The 21,434-nt window shown below is 41.7% G+C and overlaps 1 protein-coding gene across 1 annotated transcript in view; it reads left to right on the top strand.

Moving 5' to 3' along the window:
• Positions 1-21,434, top strand: part of LOC311129158 (uncharacterized protein) — a 111,817-nt gene that overhangs the window by 87,548 nt on the left and 2,835 nt on the right. Inside the window, exons 16-28 of the mRNA XM_084161465.1 lie at positions 1,514-1,567; positions 6,656-6,700; positions 7,318-7,371; positions 7,569-7,622; positions 8,885-8,938; positions 10,520-10,591; positions 16,207-16,242; positions 16,989-17,033; positions 18,947-18,979; positions 19,456-19,602; positions 19,772-19,826; positions 19,913-20,107; positions 20,209-20,286. Coding sequence (XP_084017591.1) covers positions 1,514-1,567; positions 6,656-6,700; positions 7,318-7,371; positions 7,569-7,622; positions 8,885-8,938; positions 10,520-10,591; positions 16,207-16,242; positions 16,989-17,033; positions 18,947-18,979; positions 19,456-19,602; positions 19,772-19,826; positions 19,913-20,107; positions 20,209-20,286 — 922 coding nt within the window. The remainder of the gene's footprint in view (positions 1-1,513; positions 1,568-6,655; positions 6,701-7,317; positions 7,372-7,568; positions 7,623-8,884; positions 8,939-10,519; positions 10,592-16,206; positions 16,243-16,988; positions 17,034-18,946; positions 18,980-19,455; positions 19,603-19,771; positions 19,827-19,912; positions 20,108-20,208; positions 20,287-21,434) is intronic.

Raw genomic sequence — 21,434 nt, 5'->3', positions numbered from 1 at the left:
CCTTACACTGGGGAACTACAATGTGATCAGGAAAGTGGATGGGTAGGGTACAGTGCGCAGCAGAGGGCTCTGAACAAGTGTGGGTTTTCGATACCTGGGGTGATGAGAGAGTGCCCTGCCTGCCGCCTCCAGACCCAAAAGAACGCTGATGTCTTCGTGCCGTTAATGTCCCTTCGTGCCACCAGAGTGACACTGGCACTGTCGTCCTCCGCTTTCTCGGATCGCGACTCCACCCACCTCCATCAGCTCGTGATTAGAGTCGGCCGGGGTTGGAACGGGCAGACCCCCTCCAGAACGTCCTCTGGCCGCCAGCAGGTTGTCGAAACGGATGGCCATGTCCTCCAGTTGCATGAAGGACAACATGGTGTCCCGGCAGGCTAGCTCCCTTCGGACGTCCTCCCGCAGATGGCACCAGAAGTGGTCAATTCTGTGATGCGTGATTTGAAGGAGTCAGGCGCAGCAGGGTAATTCACAGTATACAGAGTTTATTCCGTAATCCAGCGTAACCAGTCCAGTGCGCAAAACAGGCGCACTGGAACAAACATGCACACGGGGAAAATACCCCGGCAATACAAAATACTGAGCTCAACCGAGCTACTAATCCTCACAACGAATTATCACACACAAGGACAAGGGGGGCAGAGGGAACACTTAAACACGTACTAATGAGGGGTTTATGAACCAGGTGTGTGTAATTGACAAGACCAGACAAATGGAATGATGAGATATGGAGCGGCAGTGGCTAGAAGGCCGGTGACGACGAACGCCGAAGCCTGCCCGAACAAGGATGGGAGGCAGCTTTGGAGGAAGTCGTGACAGGGGGAGGAATAAGACTGAGATGTCTTATTTAATCAAAGGAAAGTTAACTCGCTGAGGGATGTGATTGATGTATGCAAACATGGACCATCATGTTGACTTGGCATAGTCGATCTGAACTGAACTCCCAAAGGATTTGCTGTTATTGTCTGGCAGTTCCCCAACAATGGAAATATATTATTGGTGTTAGCACACATTGTGATCTATAAATGGGTTGGCGCCATTGTTTCCTCTTGTTCCTTCTCAGCTCAGCAGTAATTTATGTTCCCAGGTTTCTCTGACACATGGTTTTCATTATCTTAACAACAGTTCATCACCATTTAGGTGGTTATAAATTCTGGATTTATATTCTTCTTTTTGTTTCACATATAGCATCTTTCTTTATTTTTAAGTAGTGCTTCATTGCATGTTCCTAATGTCTTTAGATTGCCAGTTTGTTGCAAATCTGATTGCCAGTTTATTGCAAATCATGGCTTGACATGCTGGATAAATGGAGAGCTATACAAACACACTGATACCTCATCTAACACCTCTGCTGCTAACTTTATGTATCAAAGATAGTTTCGACAGTATCCAATGAGCAAATACATGGTGGAGTGCTGCTATCTCATTTGAGCTGTACCTGTAATGGGTACACTGAATCATCAGGCATGATGTCTGTGTTTATGATATTTTGATGCATTCTTTTTATCAATAGGGAGAAGTTGGAGCAGCTGGCATACCTGGTCTAGACGGAAGGGAGGGCCATCTTGTAAGTCATGAACACTTATTTCCTTTCTTTAACCATTGCTTATTTATACTTTACATTCCATGCACTCTAAATGGTCTATTTTCTTGTGTGCTTGGGTTTCTATAAAATATGAAAAATGCCAGAATTGCCCCCCACCCCCTCAAAAAGTTCCTTGACTTTAGCAGGGAATATCCAAAACAGTCTTGGTCAAATCGAATCAAATTTTATTTGCCACATGCGCTGAATACAACAGGTGTAGACCTTACAGTAAAATGCTTACTTACAAGCCCTTAACCAACAATGCAGTTTAAAGAAAAATAAGTGTTAAGTAAAAAATAGATAAGTAAAAAAAAATAAAAAAAATTAAAGAGCAGCAGTAAAATAAAATAACAGTAGGGAGGCTATATACAGGGGGTACCGGTACAGAGTCAATGTGCGGGGGCACAGGTTAGTCGAGGTAATTGAGGTAATATGTACATGTGGGTAGAGTTAAAGTGACTATGCACAGATAATAAACAGAGAGTAGCAGCAGCGTAAAATAGGGCGTGGGGTAGGGTGGGGGTACAATGCAAATAGTCCGGGTAGCCATGATTAGCTGTTCAGGAGTCTTATGGCTTGGGGGTAGAAGCTGTTAAGAAGCCTTTTGGATCTAGACTTGGCGCTCCGGTACCGCTTGCCGTGCGGTAGCAGAGAGAACAGTCTATGACAGTCTATGTCATCTGGGCTACTTGAATCAAAGCAGACACCATGGAACATGAAAGTATTTCTGACATCTAGTACATTTGGAGTGGTTCCCCTGTAGTTCATCCCAAGATATTATCCCTATTATGGATATACGTGACTTTATGTGATGCTGGGAGCAAACATTGTATAGTCATTTGGGGACAGAATGTTTTTTTATATGAAAAATAAAGTTTTACACAAGGGAATCTCCATTGATGTGCAATTCTGCCGATTTGGCCACAGAAGCCGAGTGATGGAACTAAAATGTTCTACAATTAGTCAGTTGCTCCACATGGCTGTAAGCCATTTAGTTTGCCAGAACATCCAATGAGCTTTGTCTTTATGGACTAAAGCGCACAATAGTTGTAGCTGCCTGCAACCCCCTCAAAGCTAGTGTCTTTAGAAATTATAGTATTTTTTTATTTTTCTCTATTTATTTTCAATGTATTTATTTAATTATTATTTTACCAGATGTGTTGGTGACAATGGCATTAATGGCATGGGAGGAGGAATGGGTTGAATGAGCCAGTTGGATGCTGTGGAAGATTAGGTGGCTATGGGCATACTGTATTGGGTGACCAAAGGAATTGTAGCCAGGTCACCAGAGTTAACACCCCTACTCTTGAGACAAGTGTCATGGTATTTTTAATAACCAATGAAGATCATGAGTGTTGTATCTGAAAGATGTCACCTTGAGCCATTGGAGGGTTTTTAGATTAGATGGATGACCACCTCCTATTGGCCCTCCAAATCACTTACAGGACTGATCCAAAGCCAACAGATGGATGCCAACAGATAGATGCCAACAGATAGATGCCAACAGATAGATGCCAACAGATAGATGCCAACAGATAGATTCAGTATAGCAAAACCTGCATGTGAGCATTTTGCTGACCAAGCAGGATGTAAGCACTGCATATCACTGTTTGAAGATGACATACTGTAGCTCATGCAGTGTTAAAGGTCCTTCGGGGCGTATTTAGTGTTTGGAATTGAAAGGATGTTGATGTTCTTTGCAGTCAAATTTCAAATGAGTAGAACACAATGTAACGAAGTAAAGAGAAGGAAACAAAGGCTGCTCTTGGACACTTTCATGGATAGGCAACTCTTTAATATGCCAAAAAGAAAGAATTCCATTGGAAGAAATATGTATTTATCACCTCCAATGAGCCATGAGTCATATAAGCCTCACAGACACAACCTGTTCATAGAATAGCTCCACTTATCTCCCCCATACTCCATCAGTGATCCAAGAATACGTGTCACATACCATAGTTGACCATGATGTACTACTCTGCCTATTCCAAGAACGTCTTTGCTGTTTTACACATACATTAGCTTTTGGCTCATCTGATTCCCTGTCTTATATGACACGTCAATGGATTTTCATTGTCTTAACTAATGTGGCTAATTGTCCTGATCTTTATTAAGTGATGTAATTTATCATGCAATAGCATGGTCTAGGTAACAGCTTTTAATATGTTTGCAGCATCTGAGAATTCTTGAGGAGTTCTTTTGCAACATGTTTCCCTGTTCCTTTACAATCCCCTCAAGATATAGTCTCTGTCATTTGCCAAACATCTGCACCCGTTTATCATGATAAACCGACTAAAGAGCCATTTCCAAGTAGTTTTGTTGGATATGCTCAACAATTATAAACTGTTTATTTACTCAACTGTACATTCACAAACTAACAGAGTTACTATTTGGGACCATCTATGTGTCACGACTTCCTCCGAAGCTGCCTCCCCTCCTTGTTCGGGCAGGCTTCGGCGTTCGTCGCCACCGGCCTTCTAGCCACTGCCGCTCCATATCTCATCATTCCATTTGTCTTGTCTTGTCAATTACACACACCTGGTTCATATTCCCCTCATTAGTACGTGTTTAAGTGTTCCCTCTGCCCCCCTTGTCCTTGTGGGTGATTGTTCATTGTGAGGATTAGTAGCTTGGTTGAGCTCAGTAATTTGTATTGCCGGGGTATTTTCCCATTAGACTGTTAACAACAAATATTGTGACTCTCAACTGCCAAACATAGACCTATCCCACTGGGAACAGATGTCAATTCAACGTCTATTCCACGTTGGTTCAACGTCATTTCATTGAAATGATGTGGAAACAACGTTGATTCAACCAGTGTGTGCCCAGTGGGAAGGTTTTTAGAGTGCAAGACCAATGAGGAGATCAGATTATGCTGTGAGGTGTAACGGAATATGCAGAATTTGGCTAACATTATGTTCTGATGGTTGTGTGATTACCTGTGTTCGATAATGAAAATCGTAGGGGGATTACCACTGAGGTAGTCAATGCTAAGAAATGTGCTAGCTATATGAAAAACATCTGAGGTATGAGAAGTTTTGGTACAGTGTTGCATGTAGTGATATGGCCAAGTAACATTGTTTATATAGTTAGTCTACCACTGAACATCAAAGGCAAGAAAGGGAAGCATTTTAGAAAGGACAGAGCAGCATACCTCTGAATAGGAAGTGTTAAAAAAACAGAAAAACTATTTCAAGGCCCTGTCCAGGCACCTTCACACAGCGAAAAATCAAGGAAAGCATGATTTTTAAAGATGGTAGTTCTTTTGTAAAACAAGGAGCCTGCCAGTGTTGAGACTGATGGAGAAATAGATGCTATTGGCAAGGAAGATCAGGAATGAATGACATAATCACTTAAAGGGAAACAGACAGGTATGTAGTCCAGTGTAGCTCAGTTGGTAGAGCATGGCACTTGCAACGCCAGGGTTGTGGGGTTGATTCCCAAGGGGGACCAGTATGAAAATGTATGGACTCAATACTGTAAGTCGCTCTGGATAAGAGCGTCTGCTAAATGACTAAAATGTAAGAGATTTCTGGGAAATTCTGGAGCATCACTCAATGTTTATAAAAAAATCTAAATGCAAAATGCCGCTCAATCCCTGCTTGGGATGTAACATTGTTGGTTATTCTACATTTTCCGCCAAAACACCAACTACGTAAGTACCTGTTACGTCACCCATATCCGTATAGCCTTTGAAGTTATTATTTGTTTGAAGTGTGACAGATGTCTGTTTAAAATCTTTGAAAAGGAGGACATGTTTTCAACAGATAATATGCATGCAGCCATGAACATACGTAGATCATACTTGAAAAAGGATACATAGTCGTCTCTGGGACTACTAAAAGATGACGTATCAACTGACCTTGGCCTGTACACAATAGTCTGCCATTGGCCTCATCTTTCACAGTGAATTATCAGAGATATTTGCTATCACTAAATGTAGTAGTCCTTGTTTAGTATTTCCATAAACATTGCATATTTGTTCACTACACACATGCTTCTGATTATAAACTGTCGATTTTCTACACCGAGTGGTCAGATAAAATGGGTAGCTTGCATGGAACTGGAATGCATCCATTCCATTTCATGGAACGTATCCTCAAGCATTTGAAACACCTATTATTGATTTCAATTAGTAGTAACTTGTCTAAAGTATTTTTGGGACTGTGTCACACTTAATTTAAAACCATCTACTGTATATACAGTGGCTTTAATAGCTTTGAGGTATGAGACTCTGAAAGTGTCCAAGATACATTTTCCATGTTGAAATGACTGATTATATCCAAGTGAAAACTGTTGTGTGCAGACAACACTTATAGGTGCACATAAACATGTGTATTTTCTTCTATTCAAACTTTATGATTTCTCTCAAGGTAGTGTATTTCCTGGACAACAAACCTATTTGTACTATTACATTTATATTTTTTAGGAGTCAACAAGTTAATCAATCAACATTTTATGAAGAGATAAACGAAGGGTTAACGCACACATATTGTATGTTATATAGATTGGTAAAATAATCTCTCTGATGCATTATCAATACAATGAGGTTTTATGGTTTTAAGACGCTATCTTCCTGTCCATTCATTGTGATACCCAATGATACAGTGTATAGTACCACTGTTCTCTGCATTAGGGCTGTATTTGCATTTGTTTTAACAACATCCTGTGGAAGCCATTAAACCCGCTGGCTGATAAAGCAAGCGAAGCTCAGGGGAAATACATTTTATATGTGATTAATCCAGACTCTCAGAAGCAAGAAAACAAAACCATACATCTGTGAACCATGTATGTTAGCTACATTAGAGGGGGAGGAAACTCTGCACTGTCTGTCTTTCATTTATATATTGAATACAAATGCATTGAATACAATTGTAATGCATAGGCTATTACCATGATCATGGTAAATGAAAAGTGACATACGTGTGCTGTCACCTTGCTGTCATATAGAGTAAGGGCAGCAGGTAGCCTAGCGGTTAGAGCCCATAACCGAAAGGTCGCTGGTTCAAATAACCAAGGTGAAAAATCAGCAAGGCACTTAACCCTAATTTGCTCTGTCTTTGTTTCCAGGGTATGCCTGGCGTGCCTGGAAACGTGGGCCAGAGTGGAACTAAGGTGAGCTCCTGTTATTCTCATAAAGGTCTGCTGTTATATCAGGACATGTCCATTAAATTGACATTATGGTGTTTTAAATAAAAACATTGATTCAAAGTCACAATCTCCTTTCCAGCAAGTTTTGCAGACGTTTTGTGCTTGCAAGAAAGGCTATTATGTTATTGTACTCCTTTATTTCACATTCCCTTGTTGTATGTCTAAAACTATGAATGAACATTATGCTGTGTTCAACCACAGTTTACATGCACCGTTATAAAGTATAGACTAAAATAAATAAGAAGATAAGAAAGTGTTTGTGATGGCTTTTGGAAAATGCACAAATTATTTTTGGATTACTGAAATGTTAAAATACTTCAGTCAAGCCCACAACGAAGTACATTTTCAAAAGTATTCTGGGGACTAATTTATTCCCATAACATCAGACTTTTATAAACTATGGTTCGAGTTTTGACATTGAAATACATAAATAATATTTAATGAAACTGTCATGTGACAGAGAGAAAGAAAACACATGTAATCAATTAAGAAAGTTGGTATATCATTGGCAAACTGTTGCACAAAATTACAATAAAAAAAAGTTACTACATATGTTATTAATTATATCATTATAATTACAGGGTGAAGCTGGTTCGTCAGGACTGAAGGGTGCCAAAGGTTCAACTGGAACATCTGTAAGTTGGCTGCAGTCAATAAATCCAGTTTCAATTTATTCAAATGTATTCAGGATAACACTTACAGTAGTATATGTGGCTTAAATATGTATGGAACATAGTCCTAAGTCATTTTCACACTTACTCAATGACAACAGATGTGTAGAGATACGGGGAACATTTATAATTGATGTTGTTTTCTTGTTTTTCTTCTTTAGGGTGATAATGGCTTTCCTGGTGAACCTGGATCATCAGGGCAACCTGGACCTAAGGTAACAGTAATTTCTCTTCTGTTCAAGAAATGTAACATCCTGTCAATGGACCCTTTCAGGAATGATGTCAATTTAGTTTTGCCCAATGTCTATGTGAATACTATTTGCATTAGTCAAATGTACTTTTCATGGGGTGCTGGGCTGAGAAAATCTCAATAGTAAATAGCAATAGTAAAGACCTGCACACTCAATTGCTCCAACACATACCTTTATTACACAATTTTAGCATTGAAACATTGTGAACCAATAAAGGTATGTGTGGAGCAATTTGAGTGTTCTGACCCCTATCTTACTGGTACTGTGTCAGGGAATGTACTCCTCAGACCATGCAGTGCTGCAACACCACCACTAGAGGCAGTGATGACCACACAGAGCAACTATAAAACCCTGAATGACATTGAGCAGTGGTACGAAATCCCAAATACTGCTGAGCAGTGTTATGAAATCCCAAATGCTGCCGGCTGCATTACCTCATCTGTCCTTACAAGGCAAGACTTTATAGTTGCGCTGTGAATATCAGTCCCTTGTCTATTGGTGTGTAAAATCAGTTCCTCTAGTGGTGTTACAGTGCAACAGTATAGGCCTACTGAGAAATGCAACAAAACTCAGCGTTATTGTAGATGCATTAGGGTTAGGGTTGAAAGATTCCAACCAGGATTTCTAGAAAACTAAGGAATTTATTGAACGTTTCTGGAATTTTGCAACCCTAGCTTGGGTCAGCATTTTCTACAGTGATATAACTTCTAGCGAGTATGTTGTTTAGAGCAGTGCCATGGTTATACTAGTGACGCCAAATGAAGTGGTGGTCCAAGCCTACTGTACTACTATTGCCTTCGTCAGTGGAATTTTGGGATGTAAATCAAAAGCGGTCTGGTTCTCTGGTCTCGACTCTCTGACTCCCAGTCACTTTTTATTAGCTGATCTCGCATTAACGAGAGCCAATGTGTATTGGTTAATGGCACAGGAGTGAAATAGTAGTTTATGGACATGAGCAGTGTTTTCATATTCATGGTTTAGTTTCAAACAGCAGTTATTGGAGCACATTCGTTTAGAAAAAGCAAAAAAACACTTTTCTATCATTATGGTCAGTCTATAGTCGCCTAAACCTCTAATGCTGATTATGAGCTTTTATTTTTATTTCACAGCAGTATTTTATGATTTCAAAGCAGAATAGTATTTCCATATCAGTATCTGCTGTGGTTTGTGTGCTATTTCTTACTATAAAATTACTCCTTCAACTAATTAACTTTTCTCAAATGAAGGGCAACAAAGGTGAAAGTGGACTGCCAGGTCAACCAGGGGTTTCAGGACCAGAGGTCAACATTTAACATTTCATATCTGTTGATTATGTATATTGTGAATGTACAGTACCAGTCAAACATTTGGACACACCTACTCATTCAAGGGTTTTTCTTTATTTTGACTATTTTCTACATTGTAGAATAATAGTGAAAACATCAAAACTATGAAATAACACATATGGAATCATGTAGTAACCAAAAAAGTGTTAAACAAATCAAAATATATTTATATTTTACATTCTTCAAAGTAGCCATCCATCCTGACTGCTTTGCACACTCTTGGCATTCTCTCAACCAGCTTCATGAGGAATGCTTTTCCAACAGTCTTGAAGGAGTTCCCACATATTCTGAGCACTTGTTGGCTAATTGCCCTTCACTCTGCGGTCCAACTCATCCCAAACCATCTCAAATGTGTTGAGGTTGGGTGATTGTGGAGGCCAGGTCATCTGATGCAGCACTCTCCTTGGTCAAATAGCCTTTACACAGCCTGGAGGTGTGTTTTGGGTCATTGTCCTGTTGAAAAACAAATGACAGTCCCACTAAGCACAAACCAGATGGGATGGCAGAATGCTGTGGTAGCCATGCTGGTTAAGTGTGCCTTGAATTCAAAAGAAATCACTGACAGTGTCACCAGCAAAGCACCCCCACACCATCACACCTCCTCCTCCATGCTTCACGGTGGGAACCACACATGCAGAGATAATCCGTTCACCTACTCTGCGTCTCACAAAGACACAGCGGTTGTAACCAAAAATCTCAAATTTGGACTCATCAGACCAAAGGACAGATTTCCACTGGTCTAATGTCCATTGCTCGGGTTTCTTGGCCCATGCAAGTCTCTTCTTCTTATTGGTGTCCTTTAGTAGTGGTTTCTTTGTAGTAATTCGACCATGAAGGCCTGATTCATGCAGTCTCCTCTGAACAGTTGCTGTTGAGATGTGTCTGTTACTTGAACTCTGTGAAGCATTTATTTGGGCTGCAATCTGAGGTGCAGTTAACTCTAATGAACTTATCCTCTGCAGCAGAGGTAACTCTAGGTCTTCCTTTCTTGTGGCGGTCCTCATGAGAGCCAGTTTCATCATAGCGCTTGATGTTTTTTTTGACTGCACTTGAAGAAACTTTCAAAGTAATAGAAATCTTCCGTATTGACTGACCTTCATGTCTTAAAGACATGCATTCCAGGTGACTACCTCATGAAGCTGGTTGAGAGAATGCCAAGAGTGTGCAAAGCTGTCATCAAAGCAAAGGGTGGCTACTTTGAAGAATCTCAAATATAACATATATTTTGATTTGTTTAACACTTTTTTGGTTACTACATGATTCCATATGTGTTATTTCATAGTTTTGATGTCTTCACTATTATTCTACAATGTAGAAAATAGTAAATAAAAAAAAACCCTGTAATGATTAGGTGCGTCCAAACTTTTGACTGGTACTGTAAATAGACAGTAAAGGTGATACATGACATAGTTTAGATCTGCTTACAGTACGATGTAAGCTACAGAACGTCTAAAAGACAAAGTGTCCTTACCATGTTCTTACCATATGTTCTTACTATGTACAGAATGATGCTTGATTGAATGAATGTTATTCCAGGGCAAGTCAGGTGACCCTGGAATAGCAGGTCAGCCAGGACACCCAGGAATGCCAGGCTTGACAGGACCTAAGGTATTTACAGGCTCCTACAAAATCACTCTTAACTGCTGGGAAAATACTGTGTCTTAACAGTTTGATAGGGATTTACCTGTGTGTAGGCCTATTTAGCAATTACTGGATTATTGGAAATAGCAATTAAAGTCATTTTCACTAAATGTTCTGTTCAAAGAGGGTCTCACACCCTTTTGAAATTGATATACAGTGCCTTCGGAAACTATTCAGACCCCTTGACTTTTTCCACATTTTGTTAGGTTACAGCCTTATTCTAAAATTAATTAAATTGTTTTTTCCCCTCATCAATCTACACACAATACCCCATAATGACAAAGCAAAACAGGTTTTTATAAATATTTGCCTAATTTATTACAAATAAAAAACAGAAATATCAGATTTAAATAAATATTCAAATCAAATGAAATCAAATTTGATTTGCCAAATGCGCCGAATATAACAGGTGTAGACATTACAGTGAAATGCTTACTTACAAGCCCTTAACCAACAACAAGCAAGTAACTAAAGAGCAGCAGTAAAATAAAATAACAGTAGGGAGGCTATATACAAGGGGGTACCGGTGCAGAGTCAATGTGCGGGGGCACCGGCTAGTCGAGGTAATTGAGGTAATATGTACATGTGGGTAGAGTTAAAGTGACTATGCATTAATAATAAACAGAGTAGCAGCAGCGTAAAAGAGGGGGGGGGGGGCAGTGCAAATAGTCCGGGTAGCCATGATTAGCTGTTCAGGAGTCTTATGGCTTGGGGGTAGAAGCTGTTGAGAAGCCTTTTGGACCTAGACTTGGCGCTCCGGTACCGCTTGCCGTGCTGTAGCAGAGAGAACAGTCTATGACTATGGTGGCTGGAGTTTTTGACAATTTTGAGGTCCTTCCTCTGACACCGCCTGGTATAGAGGTCCTGGATGGCAGGAAGCTTGGCCCCAGTGATGTACTGGAGGCCGAGCAGTTGCCATACCAGGCGGTGATGCAACCAGTCAGGATGCTCTCAATGGTGCAGCTGTAGAACATTTTGAGGATCTGAGGACCCATGCCAAATATTTTCAGTCTCCTGAGGGGGAATAGGCTTTGTTGTGACCTCTTCACGACTGTCTTGGTGTGTTTGGACCATGATAGTTCGTTGGTGAACTTGAAGCTCTCAACCTGTTCCACTACAGCCCCGTCGATGAGAATGGGGGCGTGCTCAGTCTTCTTTTTTTCCTGTAGTCCACAATCATCTCCCAGGTAGCTTAGTGGGTAAGAGCGTTGTGCCAGTAACCGAAAGGTCGCTGGTTCTAATCCCTGAGCCGACTAGGTGAAAAATCTGTCGATGTGCCCTTAAGCAAGGCACTTAACCCTAATTGCTCATGTAAGTCGCTCTGGATAAGAGCGTCTGCTAAATGACTAAAATTTAATTTTTAATTTTAAAAATTTAAATCACGTTGACAGAGAGGTTGTTATCCTGGCACCACACGGCCAGGTCTCTGACCTCCTCCCTATAGGCTGTCTCATCGTTGTCGGTGATCAGGCCTACCACTGTTGTGTCATCAGCAAACTTAATGATGGTGTTGGAGTCGTGCCTGGCCATGCAGTCATGGGTGAACAGGGAGTACAGGAGGGGACTGAGCACGCACCCCTGAGGGGCCCCGTGTTGAGGATCAGCGTGGCAGATGTGTTGTTACCTACCCTGACTACCTGGGGGCGGCCCGTCAGGAAGTCCAGGATCCAGTTGCAGAGGGAGGTGTTTAGTCCCAGGATCCTTAGCTTAGTGATGAGCTTTGAGGGCACTATAGTGTTGAACGCTGAGTTGTAGTCAATGAACAGCATTCTCACGTAGGTGTTCCTCTTGTCCAGGTGGGAAAGGGCAGTGTGGAGTGCAATAGAGATTGCATCATCTGTGGATCTGTTGGGGCGGTATGCAAATTCGAGTGGGTCTAGGGTTTCTGGGATAATGGTGTTAATGTGAGCCATGACCAGCCTTTCAAAGCCCTTCATGGCTACAGACGTGAGTGCTACGGGTCGGTAGTCATTTAGGCAGGTTATCTTAGTGTCCTTGGGCACAGGGACTATGGTGGTCTGCTTGAAACATGTTGGAATTACAGACTCAGTCAGGGACATGTTGAAAATGTCAGTGAAGACACTTGCCAGTTGGTCAGCACATGCTCGGAGTACACGTCTGGTAATCCGTCTGGCCCTGCGGCCTTGTGAATGTTGACGTGCTTAAAAGTCTTACTCACATCGGCTACGGAGAGCGTGATCGCATAGTCAGACCCTTTACTCAGTACTTTGTTGAAGCACATTTGGCAGCGATTACAGAAGTCTTCTTGTGTATGAAGCTACAAGCTTGGCACACTTGTATTTGGGGAGTTTCTCCCATTCTTCTCTGCAGATCCACTCAAGCTCTGTCAGGTTGAATGGGGAGCATTGCTGCACAGCTTTTTTCAGGACTCTCCAAAGATGTTCCATCGGGTTCAATTCCGGGCTCTGGCTGGGCCACTCAAGGACATTTAGAGACTTGTCCCGAAGCCACTCCTGCGTTGTCTTGGCTGTGTGCTTAGGGTCGTTTTCTTGGCGGCCAGCTCTAGGAAGACTCATGGTGGTTCCAAACTTCTTCCATTTAAGAATGATGGAGGCCACTGTGTTCTTGGGCACCTTCAATGCTGCAGAAATTCTGTGGTACCCTTCCCCAGATCTGTGCCTCGACACAATCCTGTCTCTGACCTCTACAGACAATTCCTTCGATCAAGTTGTAGAATTATCTCAAGGATGATCAATGGAAACAGGATGCACCTAAGTCAATTTCTAGTCTCATAGCAAAGGGTGTGTATACTTATGTAAATAAGGTATTTATGTTCTTTATTTTTAATACATTGGCAAACATTTCTAAAAGCCTGTTCACGCTTTGTCATTATGGGGTATTGTGTGCAGATAGCTGAGGATTTTTATTTATTTAATTCATTTTAGAATAAGGCTGTAACGTAAAATAAATGTGGAAAAAGTCAAGGGCACTGTAAATGTTTTCTTCATCTGAGGAGTAGTGTACAATTGAGCTGGGATTGAGCATTAGAATGTTTTCTGCAAATGTTTTCAGTGTTGCCATCCCGATCACATTTTGTTTATTTAATGAGAAAGGAAAAATACTGACGTTGCATTTTGATGAAGAATTTGGAGCCAGAAACCTACTTTATGGTGAGCTGTGTTTCCAGATTTACCTCCGTTAACTTCAATAAAGAATATTAATTTATACTACAGCAAACAAGCAAGTCTTTCATGGGATTAAATTAATTAATTACCCCAAGGACTGCAAATTACAGGTGAGGGTTAATCGAATGCAGTAAAATACATACAGTGGGGGAAAAAAGTATTTAGTCAGCCACCAATTGTGCAAGTTCTCCCACTTAAAAAGATGAGAGAGGCCTGTAATTTTCATCATAGGTACACGTCAACTATGACAGACAAAATGAGGAAAAAAAATCCAGAAAATCACATTGTAGGATTTTTTATGAATTTATTTGCAAATTATGGTGGAAAATAAGTATTTGGTCAATTACAAAAGTTTCTCAATACTTTGTTATATACCCTTTGTTGGCAATGACACAGGTCAAACGTTTTCTGTAAGTCTTCACAAGGTTTTCACACACTGTTGCTGGTATTTTGGCCCATTCCTCCATGCAGATCTCCTCTAGAGCAGTGATGTTTTGGGGCTGTCGCTGGGCAACACGGACTTTCAACTCCCTCCAAAGATTTTCTATGGGGTTGAGATCTGGAGACTGGCTAGGCCACTCCAGGACCTTGAAATGCTTCTTACGAAGCCACTCCTTCGTTGCCCGGGCGGTGTGTTTGGGATCATTGTCATGCTGAAAGACCCAGCCACGTTTCATCTTCAATGCCCTTGCTGATGGAAGGAGGTTTTCACTCAAAATCTCACGATACATGGCCCCATTCATTCTTTCCTTTACACGGATCAGTCGTCCTGGTCCCTTTGCAGAAAAACAGCCCCAAAGCGTGATGTTTCCACCCCCATGCTTCACAGTAGGTATGGTGTTCTTTGGATGCAACTCAGCATTCTTTGTCCTCCAAACACGACAAGTTGAGTTTTTACCAAAAAGTTATATGTTGGTTTCATCTGACCATATGACATTCTCCCAATCCTCTTCTGGATCATCCAAATGCACTCTAGCAAACTTCAGACGGGCCTGGACATGTACTGGCTTAAGCAGGGGGACACGTCTCGCACTGCAGGATTTGAGTCCCTGGCGGCGTAGTGTGTTACTGATGGTAGGCTTTGTTACTTTGGTCCCAGCTCTCTGCAGGTCATTCACTAGGTCCCCCTGTGTGGTTCTGGGATTTTTGCTCACCGTTCTTGTGATCATTTTGACCCCACGGGGTGAGATCTTGCGTGGAGCCCCAGATCGAGGGAGATTATCAGTGGTCTTGTATGTCTTCCATTTCCTAATAATTGCTCCCACAGTTGATTTCTTCAAACCAAGCTGCTTACCTATTGCAGATTCAGTCTTCCCAGCCTGGTGCAGGTCTACAATTTTGTTTCTGGTGTCCTTTGACAGCTCTTTGGTCTTGGCCATAGTGGAGTTTGGAGTGTGACTGTTTGAGGTTGTGGACAGGTGTCTTTTATACTGATAACAAGTTCAAACCTGTGCCATTAATACAGGTAACGAGTGGAGGACAGAGGAGCCTCTTAAAGAAGAAGTTACAGGTCTGTGAGAGCCAGAAATCTTGCTTGTTTGTAGGTGACCAAATACTTATTTTCCACCATAATTTGCAAATAAATTCATTAAAAATTCTACAATGTGATTTTCTGGAAAAAAAATTCTCAATTTGTCTGTCATAGTTGACGTGTACCTATGATGAAAATTACAGGCCTCTCTCATCTTTTTAAGTGGGAGAACTTGCACAATTGGTGGCTGACTAAATACTTTTTTTCCCCACTGTAATTGATCTCTAACAGTATTGTTTACAGGAACTTTTTTGAAATCACTGGCCACTTTAAGAAATGGAACACTAGTCACTTTAATAATTTTACATATCTTGCACTACTCATCTCATATGTATATACTGTATTCTATTCTATAATATTCTACTGTATCTTAGTCCATGCTGCTCTGTCATTGCTTGTCCATATATGTATATATTCTTAAATTCCATTCCTTACTAGATTTGTGTGTATTGGGTATATGTTGTGAAATTGTTAGATATTACTGCACTGTCGGAGCTAGAAGCACAAGCATTTCGCTACACCCGCAATAACATCTGCTAAACACATGTATGTGACAAATAAAATTTTATTTTATTTTATTTGTTTCGCAGACATTCTTTGATGTTCCACCGTAGAGACAATAGTTTACCATTTCATAAATATAATAAACAGTACTTTTCAGTTTGCCTTTCATTTCATTTCTACCACTTCAGGACAAGTTGCAATCTTACTACAAAATATCTGAAAAAACTAGTGAAACACTACAAGAGGCTTGTATAATGTTTAACATACTGTCATCTGTCATATCCATAGCATGTGTCATGGATGTGGTGCAGTATGTGGGTATTGAAGTTGAAACATTTGGAACCGTAACTCTGTATTCTCCTACTACCCATAACAATAACATGTCATTTCTATCTCACCAGGGACAAAGGGGAGATCCAGGTGAACGAGGAGGGGAGGTATTCATAACATTTAATTGGGGTTTTCTTATGTAACTCCTGATGATCATTCAAACCCATTAGCTACACCTGAGGCTTTGGATGGAGCGTCTGTCCTCTCAGGGTATTTCATGTTCCAGACATTTCAAGTATTTAGTTTGATTGTATTTTGCCATGTTGCTCAGTCCAAGAGAACAAATAATGGTAAACAGCAAAGAATGAAATTGAACATACTGTAACTGTAGAACATATTGAAACCTTCATTTTACTTATGGACAAGAGATTGCTTTGGAAAACATAAATAGAGGATGCTATGTTTTCAATTTACAAACGATCGCTTGGGGTGTAATCGGATGCTCGGCTCACTACCTCATTCCAAATGTGGTTGCTTTCATTTAGCCAGAGTGGAATCATGTTGAACAACCTCTTAATTCAATGTCATGGAAAACAGGGACAGCAATGATCTTTGTGGGAAAAACTAGGAAGCATATCGAGTCAAATGACAATGTCACCACAGGACTGTGGTTAAGAAGTCACTTGGACTGTGTCTCTGGATGTAAAATATCCATTAAACTGACTGTCATGGACGTAGCAACAACCTTTATGTAAAATCTCATTCTAAAATCATGACTGGCAAATTTTAACTCTGCTCTGAAGGACGATGATTTGATTACTGAGGACCTTAGGTTTAACCACAAGCACAAATTACAGAAACATTGTACAACTAAAAACAAACACCATAATTGCTAGTTGAATTTTCCCTACAGGGATTGAGAGGTGAAAAGGGAGATATGGGGATTCCAGGGAATCATGTAAGTTGCGCTTCCTATGATTACATGTAATATTATTTACAGTGCATTCGGAAAGTATTCAGACCCCTTGGTTTTTTCCACATTTTGTTACGTTACAGCCTTATACTAAAATGCATTATATACATAATACCCCATAATGATGAAGCAAAAGCTTTTTTATGTTTGCAAATGTATAATAAAAAACAACTGAAATATCACATTTACGTAAGTATTCAGACCCTTTACTCAGTACTTTGTTGAAGCACCTTCGACAGCGATTACAGCCTCGAGTCTTCTTGGGTATGAAGCTACAAGCTTGGCACACCTGTATTTGGGGAGTTTCTCCCATTCTTCTCTGCAGATCCTCTCAAGCTCTGTCAGGTTGGATGAGGAGCGTCGCTGCACAGCTATTTTCAGGTCTCTCCAGAGATTTTAGATCGGGTTCAAGTCTGGGCTCTGGCTGGGCCACTCAAGGACATTCAGAGACTTGTCCCGAAGCCACTCCTGCATTTCCTTGGCTGTGGGGTTAGGGTCGTTGTCCTGTTGGAAGGTGAACTTCCGACCCAGTCTGAGGTCCTGAGCACTCTGGAGCAGGTTTTCATCAAGAATCTCTCTGTACTTTGCTCCGTTCATCTTTCCCTCGATCCTGACTAGTCTCCCAGTCCCTGCCGCTGAAAAACATCCACACAGCATGACGCTGCCATCACCATGCTTCACCGTAGGGATGGTGCCAGGTTTCCTCCAGATGTGACGCTTAGCATTCAGGCCAAAGAGTTCAATGCTGGTTTATCAGACCAGAGAATCTTGTTTCTCATGGTCTGAAAGTCCTTTAGGTGCCTTTTGGCAAACTCCAAGCGAACTGTCATGTGCCTTTTACTGAGGAGTGGCTTCCGTCTGGCCACTCTACCATAAAGGCCTGATTGGTGGAATGCTGCAGACATGGTTGCCCTTCTGCAAGGTTCTCCCATCTCCACAGAGGACCTCTGGAGCTCTGTCAGAGTGACCATCGGGTTCTTGGCCACCTCCCTGAACAAGGCCCTTCTTCCCCGATTGCTCAGTTTGGCCGGGCGGCCAGCTCTAGGAAGAGTCTTGGTGGTTCTAAACTTCTTCCAAGGCCACTGTTTTCTTGGGGACCTTCAATGCTGCAGGAATTTTTTGGTACCCTTCCCCAGATCTGTGCCTCGACACAATCCTGTCTCGGAGCTCTACAGACAGTTTGTTCGACCTCATGGCATGGTTTTTGCTCTGACATACACTGTCAACTGGACCTTATATAGACAGGTGTGTGCCTTTCCAAACCGTGTCCAATCAATTGAATTGACCACAGGTGGACTCCAATCAAGTTGTAGAAACATCTCAAGGATGATCAATGGAAACAGGATGCACCTGAGCTCAATTTCGAGTCTCATAGCAAAGGGTCTGAATTCTTATATAAATACAAAAAACCTGTTTTTGCTTTGTCATTATGGGGTAGTGTGTGTAGATTAATGAGGGGAAAAAATGTAACGTAACAAAATGTGGAAAAAGTCAAGGTGTCTGAATACTTTCCGAATGCACTGTATATCAATGAATGAATTCCGGCTTAAATATTAAAGTATTTTGTCCAATTGGACAGTTGATTGCCCAGTAGCCTCGGAAGCCCAGTTACATAGTACTTAATGCTTGCAAGTGCTATGATTTTTCTATGTGAAACTGTTCTAACCACATTACAGTGATTATTCCATAGCCTATATAATTCATAACTGGGAATATTTTCCTCTTGTCACAATGTATTCATTTCATATTGTAGACTAGCATTGACTATGTTCTAATACACTCATGTACAGGAGTTGGATTGGAAATGTGGAAGTATGGGAACAACTCTCAAATTAAAGTTGTGATTGAATTGTGATTAATCAACATTACTAATCAGCCACCATCACTTTGATTGACAGGGCTCTAATGGCTCATCGGGACAAAAAGGGGGGGTAAGTCTGTCATTGACTACTGTAAGTTGCTGTCACGATCGTCGTAGGAGTGAGTAGACCAAGGCGCAGCGTGTTGAGCGAACATGATTGACTTTATTACCGTCAGTGATAATAAGCACACTACACAAAACAATAAACGACTCGTGAAGTCCACGGTGACACTGACCGATAAGGAACAAAAACCCACAAACACAAAGTGAAACACAGACAGTTAAATATGGCTCCCAATCAGAGACAACCAGCACACAGCTGACACTCGTTGCCTCTGATTGGGAGTCATTCCGTCAAACATAGAAATAACCAACCTAGAACACCCAACAAAGAAACAGAACACATAGAATGAACACACCCTGGCTCAACATATAGAGTCCCAGAGCCAGGGTGTGACAGTTGCTGTAGCCCTGAATAGCCAAGCATACGTCCCCATCTAGAGTATAGCAATGTGTGTACTTATACTATGCTCTTGTGCATGCCAGAAAGGGACAACAGGAGACCCTGGTCAGAGGGGACTGGAAGGTCACCAAGGCCAGCCAGGATTATCAGGGCAGACAGGCCCGTCTGGGCCTCGAGGACAGAGCGGTGAAGTTGGCCCTCCTGGGCCACCTGGACTAGAGGGTAGACCTGTATGTAACCCACGAGTACACTCACCCACCATGCATGGTCTCACATTCAACTGCTCTTACTGTACATTGATCAACAATCATCGTAATTGTTCCATCAATGTCTATGCTGATTGTATGAATTGACTTAGACATTTTGCATGATGCCATCAATTATGTCAAATCTCCACAGGGAAGGGAGATGTCCAAGCAAATCATTCAGCAAATATGCAGAGAGGTACTTAGATGTGAGTATTGATTATGTTTGATAATTGCTGTATTCTTTATACTACACCTATATCTGTGCCCCCCTCCATTGTGTTTTTTATCCCAGTGGAGATGCCTTCGCTACTCCTCAGTAACCAGCAGCAGAGTAACTGTGACCACTGCCAAAGCAGGGATGGGACTCCGGGGGCACCAGGCCCAGTTGGGCCCCAGGGATCGAGGGGCTTTACTGGGAACCCTGGTTCCATTGGACAGCCGGGCCATCCAGGTCGACCTGGGCGTCCTGGGATGTATGGCTTGAAGGGTAGGACTCAATTAGTCTGTGCAGTATGTACGGTAAACAGTAGAGTAGTAGTAAACATTGGATTTGTACTGGAACACATTGCATTCTATTTGTGTTTCCAGGAGATCCAGGAATAAAGGGGGAGAAGGGGAATCAAGGAAGAGCAGAGATCGGAGATCCAGGAACATCAGGGCCTCCAGGTAAAAATATAAATATGAAATATGTTTACTCCATATGGTATGCTACTGCACATCAAATTTGATATACAGTGCATTCGGGAAAGTATTCAGACTCATTTAGTTTTTCCACATTTTGTTACGTTACAGCCTTATTCTACAATGGATTCAATAAATAATACATCTCATCAATTTACACACAATACCCCATAATGACAAAGCGAAAACAGGTTCTTAGAAATGTTTTGCACAAAACAGAAATGCATTCTTTACATAAGTATTCAGACCCTTTGCTATTAAACTCGAAATTGAGCTCAGGTGCATCCTGTTTACATTGATCATCCTTGAGATGTTTCTACAACTTGATTGGAGTCCACCTGTTGTAAATTAAATTGATTGGACATGATTTGGAAAGGCACACACCTGTCTATATAAGGTCCCACAGTTGACAGTGCATGTCAGAGCAAAAATCAAGACATGAGGCCAAAGGAATTGTCCGTAGAGCTCCGAGACAGGATTGCGTCGAGGCACAGATCTGGGTAAGGATACCAAAACATTTCTGCAGCATTGAAGGTCCCCAAGAACACAGTGGCCTCCATCATTTGGTACCACCAAGACTCTTCCTAGAGCTGGCCGCCTGGCCAAACTGAGCAATCGGGGGAGAAGGGCCTTGGTCAGGGAGGTGACCAAGAACCCGATGGTCACTCTGACAGAACTCTAGAGTTCCTCTGTGGAGATGGGAGAACCTTCCAGAAGGACAAACATCTCTGCAGCACTCCACCAATCAGGCCTTTATGGTAGAGTGGCCAGACAGAAGCCACTCCTCAGTAAAAGGCACATGACAGCCCGCTTGGAGTTTGCCAAAAGGCACCTAAAGACTCTCAGACCATGAGAAACAAGATTCTCTGGTCTGATGAAACCAAGATTGAACTCTTTGGCCTGAATGCCAAGCGTCACGTCTGGAGTAAACCTGGCACCATCCCTACGGTGAAACATGGTGGTGGCAGCATCATGCTGTGGGGATGTTTTTCAGCAGCAGGGACTGGGAGACTAGTCAGGATCGAGGGAAAGATGAACAGAGCAAAGTACAGAGAGATTCTTGATGAAAACCTGCTCCAGAGCGCTCAGGACCTCAGACTGGGGCAATGGTTCAGCTTCCAACAGGACAACGA

Source organism: Coregonus lavaretus (genome assembly GCF_964263955.1).
Source record: "Coregonus lavaretus genome assembly, chromosome: 1".
NCBI classification, from domain to species: Eukaryota; Metazoa; Chordata; class Actinopteri; order Salmoniformes; family Salmonidae; genus Coregonus; species Coregonus lavaretus.
This window is presented reverse-complemented; position numbering and strand designations above follow the sequence as displayed.